The 12,104-nt window shown below is 42.4% G+C and overlaps 1 protein-coding gene across 2 annotated transcripts in view; it reads left to right on the top strand.

Annotated features, from left to right (window-relative positions):
* The window catches only part of LOC139394172 (protein tweety homolog 3-like), a 72,357-nt gene that overhangs the window by 192 nt on the left and 60,061 nt on the right, over nt 1–12,104 (top strand). The window contains exon 1 of one of the 2 annotated variants that reach the window (XM_071142213.1): nt 1–944. This exon is cut by the window's left edge and continues 192 nt beyond it. In XM_071142213.1, coding sequence (XP_070998314.1) covers nt 819–944 — 126 coding nt within the window. In that variant the 5' untranslated portion in view covers nt 1–818. The remainder of the gene's footprint in view (nt 945–12,104) is intronic. The other variant, XM_071142212.1, reaches the window with a different exon arrangement.

Here is a 12,104-nt window from a genome sequence, read left to right as displayed (position 1 = left end):
CTCATAATTTAATTGGAGGTCATTTAAACCTGAACTCTCCCTTCTCATTGGGATCTAGAAAAGAGAATATTTGATTCGTGGATATTTTTTATCGAACAAATCTAACCGTAATGTAACGGCCATTTTTAGAGTGGTAAACGGTCTTTCTAAGAGTGGGTGTCGGTTATTTTTCGGCTGAGATGTGAGAGAGTTGTCGTGATTTCTGCTGCAGTCCCGCTGTTTTAGCCTACATCGGCTGTATAAGGAACAATAGCCTCCTATCTGTGGATGAACAGGGAGTTTGGTGGTGCCACCGCTAGGTTTCTAAGGAGAAGTGTTCACATTGCAAAATGAGACTTGGCTACATTCACACATAGTTTGGAGCAGAATATGGATTTTTTTTCTGTCGTCCTGGCTAAGAGTTGGGAATGCGGTAATGGAGAACCGGAATAATCCAATATAGCCTAACCGCTCGTGGCTGGAAGAAACGAATAGACCCGTGGGAACGAGAATGTTGGCGGTCCTGGAAATTGTAGCCTGCAACACCGTAAATCAATCAACGACCGACTGAGTAAACGAATTATTGCTGATTTGACCGTGGCGTCGGTCGACGGTAGCCTACCCTAGAACAAACCGTCAATAACGGATAATCGATATTTGTATTGATGACGGAATCACATCGATGATAACAACCCACTCGGCGCACTACACTACTCCACGTTCAGAAGAGAATCATAGCCTGTGCGTGGGCGTTGTAAGCAGTGTTGTTGACAGAAGAGGACACATATTTCGGGCTGACAGATTGGCAGTGACACCGGCGGGTCTGTGCGTGTGAGAGGATGGCAGCGGTAGTAAACTACTCTCCCCCATGGTGGGTCAACCTGCTCCACCGCCTCCCCCACTTCAACCTGCAGTTTGAGACGGTCAGCAGCGACTTCAGACCCGAGGACTCAGAGTACCAGAAGGTAGGTGTAGAACACACACAGATGCATGCAAACAAAAATCTCTGAAACTGGAAACACTTATCTCCCTCACTAGCTTTAAGCACCAACTGTCAGAGCAGCTCACAGATTACTGCACCTGTACATAGCCCACCTATAATTTAGCCCTATCAACTACCTCTTTCCCAACTGTATTTAATTTATTTATTTATTTTGCTCCTTTGCACCCCATTATTTATATTTCTACTTTGCACATTCTTCCATTGCAAAACTACCATTCCAGTGTTTTACTTGCTATATTGTATTTACCTTGCCACCAAGGCCTTTTTTGCCTTTACCTCCCTTCTCACCTCATTTGCTCACATTGTATATAGACTTGTTTATACTTTATTATTGACTGTATGTTTGTTTTACTCCATGTGTAACTCTGTGTTGTTGTATCTGTCGAACTGCTTTGCTTTATCTTGGCCAGGTCGCAATTGTAAATGAGAACTTGTTCTCAACTTGCCTATCTGGTAAAATAAAGGTAAAAAAAAAAAAAAAAAAATACAGACCACACACACAACCCTGACAGAGGAGCACGTTTTTATCTCCAAGGCCTTTTTCAATCAAAACCGTTATCCAGATCAACAGTCACTAAAGCCCTGTGGAGTGACCCCCCAGGTGGAGTGACCCCCCAGGTGGAGTGACCCCCCAGGTGGAGTGACCCCCCCAGGTGGAGTGACCCCCCCAGGTGGCACAGCGCTCTAAGACACTGCATCTCAGTGCTAGAGGCGTAACCACAGTCCCCGGTTCGATTCCAGGCTGTATCACAACTGGACAAGATTGGGCGCCGCATAATTGGCCCAGCATCGTCCGGGGTAGGGTTTGGCCGGGGTAGGGTTTGGCCGGGGTAGGGTTTAGCCGGGGTAGGGTTTTGCCGGGGTAGGGTTTGGCCAGGGTAGGGTTTGGCCGGGGTAGGGTTTTGCCGGGGTAGGGTTTGGCCAGGGTAGGGTTTGGCCGGGGTAGGGTTTTGCCGGGGTAGGGTTTGGCCGGGGTAGGGTTTTGCCGGGGTAGGGTTTGGCCAGGGTAGGGTTTGGCCGGGGTAGGGTTTGGCCGGGGTAGGGTTTGGCCGGGGTAGGGTTTGGCCAGGGTAGGCCGTCATTGTAAATAAGAATTTGTTCTTAACATAAAATAATTTTTATAATAATAATCTACTACCCAAAGGGAAACAGATGGCTGGCCCATCCATCCACTCCTAGGTAGTATTCCAACACTTGTCTCCTCATCGCCTGTCCTTGTCTCCTTGCCTTCATGATAACAAATTGACAGTTCAAGTCCATTACTGTGTAATTTAAAAAAAACAATGACTATTGTAACTCCATCTTGATAGACAGTGTTATTACACATGTAACAGCTGCTTGTTGTGACGGGCCAGTGGCTTGTTGGGTGAAGAAGGGATGGACAGAGGAGGGAAAGAGACAAGGGACCGTGATTTAGAGGAGGAGGGTTACCAAGTTCAAGTGGTGAGCGTGGGAAGCTGCCTATCATGACAAAGGAGAGAGAGAGAGAGAAAGAGAGAGAAGAATTGTGTGAGAAAATAAGGGTAGAAACTGAGGAAATGAGAGAGATGTGTAATAGACCAGGAGATGAAGAAGAGAGGGGGAGATGAAGAAGAGAGGGAGAGAGAGAGAGAGATGTGTAATAGACCAGGAGATGAAGAAGAGAGGGAGAGAGAGAGAGAGATGTGTAATAGACCAGGAGATGAAGAAGAGAGGGAGAGAGAGAGAGAGATGTGTAATAGACCAGGAGATGAAGAAGAGAGGGGGAGATGAAGAAGAGAGGGAGAGAGAGAGAGAGATGTGTAATAGACCAGGAGATGAAGAAGAGAGGGGAGATGAAGAAGAGAGGGAGAGAGAGAGAGATGTGCCATAGACCAGTCATTGAGATGTAATACCCAATAGAAGGAGATGTGCCATAGACCAGTCATTGAGATGTAATACCCAATAGACCAGTCATTGAGATGTAATACCCAATAGACCAGTCATTGAGATGTAATACCCCATAGACCAGTCATTGAGATGTAATACCCCATAGACCAGTCATTGAGATGTAATACCCAATAGAAGGAGATGTGCCATAGACCAGTCATTGAGATGTAATACCCAATAGAAGGAGATGTGCCATAGACCAGTCATTGAGATGTAATACCCAATAGAAGGAGATGTGCCATAGACCAGTCATTGAGATGTAATACCCAATAGAAGGAGATGTGCCATAGACCAGTCATTAAGATGTAATACCCAATAGAAGGAGATGTGCCATAGACCAGTCATTGAGATGTAATACCCAATAGAAGGAGATGTGCCATAGACCAGTCATTGAGATGTAATACCCAATAGAAGGAGATGTGCCATAGACCAGTCATTGAGATGTAATACCCAATAGAAGGAGATGTGCCATAGACCAGTCATTGAGATGTAATACCCAATAGAAGGAGATGTGCCATAGACCAGTCATTGAGATGTAATACCCAATAGAAGGAGATGTGCCATAGACCAGTCATTGAGATGTAATACCCAATAGAAGGAGATGTGCCATAGACCAGTCATTGAGATGTAATACCCAATAGAAGGAGATGTGCCATAGACCAGTCATTGAGATGTAATACCCAATAGAAGGAGATGTGCCATAGACCAGTCATTGAGATGTAATACCCAATAGAAGGAGATGTGACATAGACCAGTCATTGAGATGTAATACCCAATAGAAGGAGATGTGCCATAGACCAGTCATTGAGATGTAATACCCCATAGACCAGTCATTGAGATGTAATACCCCATAGACCAGTCATTGAGATGTAATACCCCATAGACCAGTCATTGAGATGTAATACCCCATAGACCAGTCATTGAGATGTAATACCCCATAGACCAGTCATTGAGATGTAATACCCCATAGACCAGTCATTGAGATGTAATACCCCATAGACCAGTCATTGAGATGTAATACCCCATAGACCAGTCATTGAGATGTAATACCCCATAGACCAGTCATTGAGATGTAATACCCCATAGACCAGTCATTGAGATGTAATACCCCATAGACCAGTCATTGAGATGTAATACCCCATAGACCAGTCATTGAGATGTAATACCCCATAGACCAGTCATTGAGATGTAATACCCCATAGACCAGTCATTGAGATGTAATACCCCATAGACCAGTCATTGAGATGTAATACCCCATAGACCAGTCATTGAGATGTAATACCCCATAGACCAGTCATTGAGATGTAATACCCCATAGACCAGTCATTGAGATGTAATACCCCATAGACCAGTCATTGAGATGTAATACCCCATAGACCAGTCATTGAGATGTAATACCCCATAGACCAGTCATTGAGATGTAATACCCAATAGAAGGAGATGTGCCATAGACCAGTCATTGAGATGTAATACCCAATAGAAGGAGATGTGCCATAGACCAGTCATTGAGATGTAATACCCAAGAGAAGGAGATGTGCCATAGACCAGTCATTGAGATGTAATACCCAATAGAAGGAGATGTGCCATAGACCCGTCATTGAGATGTAATACCCAATAGAAGGAGATGTGCCATAGACCAGTCATTGAGATGTAATACCCCATAGACCAGTCATTGAGATGTAATACCCAATAGACCAGTCATTGAGATGTAATACCCCATAGACCAGTCATTGAGATGTAATACCCCATAGACCAGTCATTGAGATGTAATACCCAATAGAAGGAGATGTGCCATAGACCAGTCATTGAGATGTAATACCCAATAGAAGGAGATGTGCCATAGACCAGTCATTGAGATGTAATACCCAATAGACCAGTCATTGAGATGTAATACCCAATAGACCAGTCATTGAGATGTAATACCCCATAGACCAGTCATTGAGATGTAATACCCCATAGACCAGTCATTGAGATGTAATACCCAATAGAAGGAGATGTGCCATAGACCAGTCATTGAGATGTAATACCCAATAGAAGGAGATGTGCCATAGACCAGTCATTGAGATGTAATACCCAATAGAAGGAGATGTGCCATAGACCAGTCATTGAGATGTAATACCCAATAGAAGGAGATGTGCCATAGACCAGTCATTAAGATGTAATACCCAATAGAAGGAGATGTGCCATAGACCAGTCATTGAGATGTAATACCCAATAGAAGGAGATGTGCCATAGACCAGTCATTGAGATGTAATACCCAATAGAAGGAGATGTGCCATAGACCAGTCATTAAGATGTAATACCCAATAGAAGGAGATGTGCCATAGACCAGTCATTGAGATGTAATACCCAATAGAAGGAGATGTGCCATAGACCAGTCATTGAGATGTAATACCCAATAGAAGGAGATGTGCCATAGACCAGTCATTGAGATGTAATACCCAATAGAAGGAGATGTGCCATAGACCAGTCATTGAGATGTAATACCCAATAGAAGGAGATGTGCCATAGACCAGTCATTGAGATGTAATACCCAATAGAAGGAGATGTGCCATAGACCAGTCATTGAGATGTAATACCCAATAGAAGGAGATGTGCCATAGACCAGTCATTGAGATGTAATACCCAATAGAAGGAGATGTGCCATAGACCAGTCATTGAGATGTAATACCCAATAGAAGGAGATGTGCCATAGACCAGTCATTGAGATGTAATACCCAATAGAAGGAGATGTGACATAGACCAGTCATTGAGATGTAATACCCAATAGAAGGAGATGTGCCATAGACCAGTCATTGAGATGTAATACCCCATAGACCAGTCATTGAGATGTAATACCCCATAGACCAGTCATTGAGATGTAATACCCCATAGACCAGTCATTGAGATGTAATACCCCATAGACCAGTCATTGAGATGTAATACCCCATAGACCAGTCATTAAGATGTAATACCCCATAGACCAGTCATTGAGATGTAATACCCCATAGACCAGTCATTGAGATGTAATACCCCATAGACCAGTCATTGAGATGTAATACCCCATAGACCAGTCATTGAGATGTAATACCCCATAGACCAGTCATTGAGATGTAATACCCCATAGACCAGTCATTGAGATGTAATACCCCATAGACCAGTCATTGAGATGTAATACCCCATAGACCAGTCATTGAGATGTAATACCCCATAGACCAGTCATTGAGATGTAATACCCCATAGACCAGTCATTGAGATGTAATACCCCATAGACCAGTCATTGAGATGTAATACCCCATAGACCAGTCATTGAGATGTAATACCCCATAGACCAGTCATTGAGATGTAATACCCCATAGACCAGTCATTGAGATGTAATACCCCATAGACCAGTCATTGAGATGTAATACCCCATAGACCAGTCATTGAGATGTAATACCCCATAGACCAGTCATTGAGATGTAATACCCAATAGAAGGAGATGTGCCATAGACCAGTCATTGAGATGTAATACCCAATAGAAGGAGATGTGCCATAGACCAGTCATTGAGATGTAATACCCAAGAGAAGGAGATGTGCCATAGACCAGTCATTGAGATGTAATACCCAATAGAAGGAGATGTGCCATAGACCCGTCATTGAGATGTAATACCCAATAGAAGGAGATGTGCCATAGACCAGTCATTGAGATGTAATACCCCATAGACCAGTCATTGAGATGTAATACCCAATAGACCAGTCATTGAGATGTAATACCCCATAGACCAGTCATTGAGATGTAATACCCCATAGACCAGTCATTGAGATGTAATACCCAATAGAAGGAGATGTGCCATAGACCAGTCATTGAGATGTAATACCCAATAGAAGGAGATGTGCCATAGACCAGTCATTGAGATGTAATACCCAATAGACCAGTCATTGAGATGTAATACCCAATAGACCAGTCATTGAGATGTAATACCCCATAGACCAGTCATTGAGATGTAATACCCCATAGACCAGTCATTGAGATGTAATACCCAATAGAAGGAGATGTGCCATAGACCAGTCATTGAGATGTAATACCCAATAGAAGGAGATGTGCCATAGACCAGTCATTGAGATGTAATACCCAATAGAAGGAGATGTGCCATAGACCAGTCATTGAGATGTAATACCCAATAGAAGGAGATGTGCCATAGACCAGTCATTAAGATGTAATACCCAATAGAAGGAGATGTGCCATAGACCAGTCATTGAGATGTAATACCCAATAGAAGGAGATGTGCCATAGACCAGTCATTGAGATGTAATACCCAATAGAAGGAGATGTGCCATAGACCAGTCATTGAGATGTAATACCCAATAGAAGGAGATGTGCCATAGACCAGTCATTGAGATGTAATACCCAATAGAAGGAGATGTGCCATAGACCAGTCATTGAGATGTAATACCCAATAGAAGGAGATGTGCCATAGACCAGTCATTGAGATGTAATACCCAATAGAAGGAGATGTGACATAGACCAGTCATTGAGATGTAATACCCAATAGAAGGAGATGTGCCATAGACCAGTCATTGAGATGTAATACCCCATAGACCAGTCATTGAGATGTAATACCCCATAGACCAGTCATTGAGATGTAATACCCCATAGACCAGTCATTGAGATGTAATACCCCATAGACCAGTCATTGAGATGTAATACCCCATAGACTAGTCATTGAGATGTAATACCCCATAGACCAGTCATTGAGATGTAATACCCCATAGACCAGTCATTGAGATGTAATACCCCATAGACCAGTCATTGAGATGTAATACCCCATAGACCAGTCATTGAGATGTAATACCCCATAGACCAGTCATTGAGATGTAATACCCCATAGACCAGTCATTGAGATGTAATACCCCATAGACCAGTCATTGAGATGTAATACCCCATAGACCAGTCATTGAGATGTAATACCCCATAGACCAGTCATTGAGATGTAATACCCCATAGACCAGTCATTGAGATGTAATACCCCATAGACCAGTCATTGAGATGTAATACCCCATAGACCAGTCATTGAGATGTAATACCCCATAGACCAGTCATTGAGATGTAATACCCCATAGACCAGTCATTGAGATGTAATACCCCATAGACCAGTCATTGAGATGTAATACCCCATAGACCAGTCATTGAGATGTAATACCCCATAGACCAGTCATTGAGATGTAATACCCCATAGACCAGTCATTGAGATGTAATACCCCATAGACCAGTCATTGAGATGTAATACCCCATAGACCAGTCATTGAGATGTAATACCCCATAGACCCGTCATTGAGATGTAATACCCCATAGACCAGTCATTGAGATGTAATACCCCATAGACCAGTCATTGAGATGTAATACCCCATAGACCAGTCATTGAGATGTAATACCCCATAGACCAGTCATTGAGATGTAATACCCCATAGACCAGTCATTGAGATGTAATACCCAATAGACCAGTCATTGAGATGTAATACCCCATTGACCAGTCATTGAGATGTAATACCCAATAGAAGGAGATGTGCCATAGACCAGTCATTGAGATGTAATACCCCATAGACCAGTCATTGAGATGTAATACCCCATAGACCAGTCATTGAGATGTAATACCCCATAGACCAGTCATTGAGATGTAATACCCAATAGAAGGAGATGTGCCATAGACCAGTCATTGAGATGTAATACCCCATAGACCAGTCATTGAGATGTAATACCCCATAGACCAGTCATTGAGATGTAATACCCCATAGACCAGTCATTGAGATGTAATACCCCATAGACCAGTCATTGAGATGTAATACCCCATAGACCAGTCATTGAGATGTAATACCCCATAGACCAGTCATTGAGATGTAATACCCCATAGACCAGTCATTGAGATGTAATACCCAATAGACCAGTCATTGAGATGTAATACCCCATAGACCAGTCATTGAGATGTAATACCCAATAGAAGGAGATGTGCCATAGACCAGTCATTGAGATGTAATACCCCATAGACCAGTCATTGAGATGTAATACCCCATAGACCAGTCATTGAGATGTAATACCCCATAGACCAGTCATTGAGATGTAATACCCCATAGACCAGTCATTGAGATGTAATACCCAATAGACCAGTCATTGAGATGTAATACCCCATAGACCAGTCATTGAGATGTAATACCCAATAGAAGGAGATGTGCCATAGACCAGTCATTGAGATGTAATACCCCATAGACCAGTCATTGAGATGTAATACCCCATAGACCAGTCATTGAGATGTAATACCCCATAGACCAGTCATTGAGATGTAATACCCAATAGAAGGAGATGTGCCATAGACCAGTCATTGAGATGTAATACCCAATAGACCAGTCATTGAGATGTAATACCCAATAGACCAGTCATTGAGATGTAATACCCCATAGACCAGTCATTGAGATGTAATACCCCATAGACCAGTCATTGAGATGTAATACCCAATAGAAGGAGATGTGCCATAGACCAGTCATTGAGATGTAATACCCAATAGAAGCAGTTGTGCCATAGACCAGTCATTGAGATGTAATACCCAATAGAAGGAGATGTGCCATAGACCAGTCATTGAGATGTAATACCCAATAGAAGGAGATGTGCCATAGACCAGTCATTGAGATGTAATACCCAATAGAAGGAGATGTGCCATAGACCAGTCATTGAGATGTAATACCCAATAGAAGGAGATGTGCCATAGACCAGTCATTGAGATGTAATACCCAATAGAAGGAGATGTGCCATAGACCAGTCATTGAGATGTAATACCCAATAGAAGGAGATGTGCCATAGACCAGTCATTGAGATGTAATACCCAATAGAAGGAGATGTGCCATAGACCAGTCATTGAGATGTAATACCCAATAGAAGGAGATGTGCCATAGACCAGTCATTGAGATGTAATACCCAATAGAAGGAGATGTGACATAGACCAGTCATTGAGATGTAATACCCAATAGAAGGAGATGTGCCATAGACCAGTCATTGAGATGTAATACCCCATAGACCAGTCATTGAGATGTAATACCCCATAGACCAGTCATTGAGATGTAATACCCCATAGACCAGTCATTGAGATGTAATACCCCATAGACCAGTCATTGAGATGTAATACCCCATAGACCAGTCATTGAGATGTAATACCCCATAGACCAGTCATTGAGATGTAATACCCCATAGACCAGTCATTGAGATGTAATACCCCATAGACCAGTCATTGAGATGTAATACCCCATAGACCAGTCATTGAGATGTAATACCCCATAGACCAGTCATTGAGATGTAATACCCCATAGACCAGTCATTGAGATGTAATACCCCATAGACCAGTCATTGAGATGTAATACCCCATAGACCAGTCATTGAGATGTAATACCCCATAGACCAGTCATTGAGATGTAATACCCCATAGACCAGTCATTGAGATGTAATACCCCATAGACCAGTCATTGAGATGTAATACCCCATAGACCAGTCATTGAGATGTAATACCCCATAGACCAGTCATTGAGATGTAATACCCCATAGACCAGTCATTGAGATGTAATACCCCATAGACCAGTCATTGAGATGTAATACCCCATAGACCAGTCATTGAGATGTAATACCCCATAGACCAGTCATTGAGATGTAATACCCCATAGACCAGTCATTGAGATGTAATACCCCATAGACCAGTCATTGAGATGTAATACCCCATAGACCAGTCATTGAGATGTAATACCCCATAGACCAGTCATTGAGATGTAATACCCCATAGACCAGTCATTGAGATGTAATACCCCATAGACCAGTCATTGAGATGTAATACCCCATAGACCAGTCATTGAGATGTAATACCCCATAGACCAGTCATTGAGATGTAATACCCCATAGACCAGTCATTGAGATGTAATACCCAATAGACCAGTCATTGAGATGTAATACCCCATAGACCAGTCATTGAGATGTAATACCCAATAGAAGGAGATGTGCCATAGACCAGTCATTGAGATGTAATACCCCATAGACCAGTCATTGAGATGTAATACCCAATAGAAGGAGATGTGCATAGACCAGTCATTGAGATGTAATACCCAATAGACCAGTCATTGAGATGTAATACCCCATAGACCAGTCATTGAGATGTAATACCCAATAGAAGGAGATGTGCCATAGACCAGTCATTGAGATGTAATACCCCATAGACCAGTCATTGAGATGTAATACCCCATAGACCAGTCATTGAGATGTAATACCCCATAGACCAGTCATTGAGATGTAATACCCAATAGAAGGAGATGTGCCATAGACCAGTCATTGAGATGTAATACCCCATAGACCAGTCATTGAGATGTAATACCCCATAGACCAGTCATTGAGATGTAATACCCCATAGACCAGTCATTGAGATGTAATACCCAATAGACCAGTCATTGAGATGTAATACCCCATAGACCAGTCATTGAGATGTAATACCCAATAGAAGGAGATGTGCCATAGACCAGTCATTGAGATGTAATACCCCATAGACCAGTCATTGAGATGTAATACCCCATAGACCAGTCATTGAGATGTAATACCCCATAGACCAGTCATTGAGATGTAATACCCCATAGACCAGTCATTGAGATGTAATACCCAATAGACCAGTCATTGAGATGTAATACCCCATAGACCAGTCATTGAGATGTAATACCCAATAGAAGGAGATGTGCCATAGACCAGTCATTGAGATGTAATACCCCATAGACCAGTCATTGAGATGTAATACCCCATAGACCAGTCATTGAGATGTAATACCCCATAGACCAGTCATTGAGATGTAATACCCAATATAAGGAGATGTGCCATAGACCAGTCATTGAGATGTAATACCCCATAGACCAGTCATTGAGATGTAATACCCCATAGACCAGTCATTGAGATGTAATACCCCATAGACCAGTCATTGAGATGTAATACCCCATAGACCAGTCATTGAGATGTAATACCCCATAGACCAGTCATTGAGATGTAATACCCCATAGACCAGTCATTGAGATGTAATACCCCATAGACCAGTCATTGAGATGTAATACCCCATAGACCAGTCATTGAGATGTAATACCCAATAGACCAGTCATTGAGATGTAATACCCAATAGACCAGTCATTGAGATGTAATACCCAATAGACCAGTCATTGAGATGTAATACCCCATAGACCAGTCATTGAG

Source organism: Oncorhynchus clarkii, unplaced genomic scaffold, assembly GCF_045791955.1.
Source record: "Oncorhynchus clarkii lewisi isolate Uvic-CL-2024 unplaced genomic scaffold, UVic_Ocla_1.0 unplaced_contig_9327_pilon_pilon, whole genome shotgun sequence".
In the NCBI taxonomy this organism is placed as follows: Eukaryota; Metazoa; Chordata; class Actinopteri; order Salmoniformes; family Salmonidae; genus Oncorhynchus; species Oncorhynchus clarkii.
Note: the sequence above shows the minus strand (reverse complement) of the source record. Positions and strands in the feature narration are given on the sequence as shown.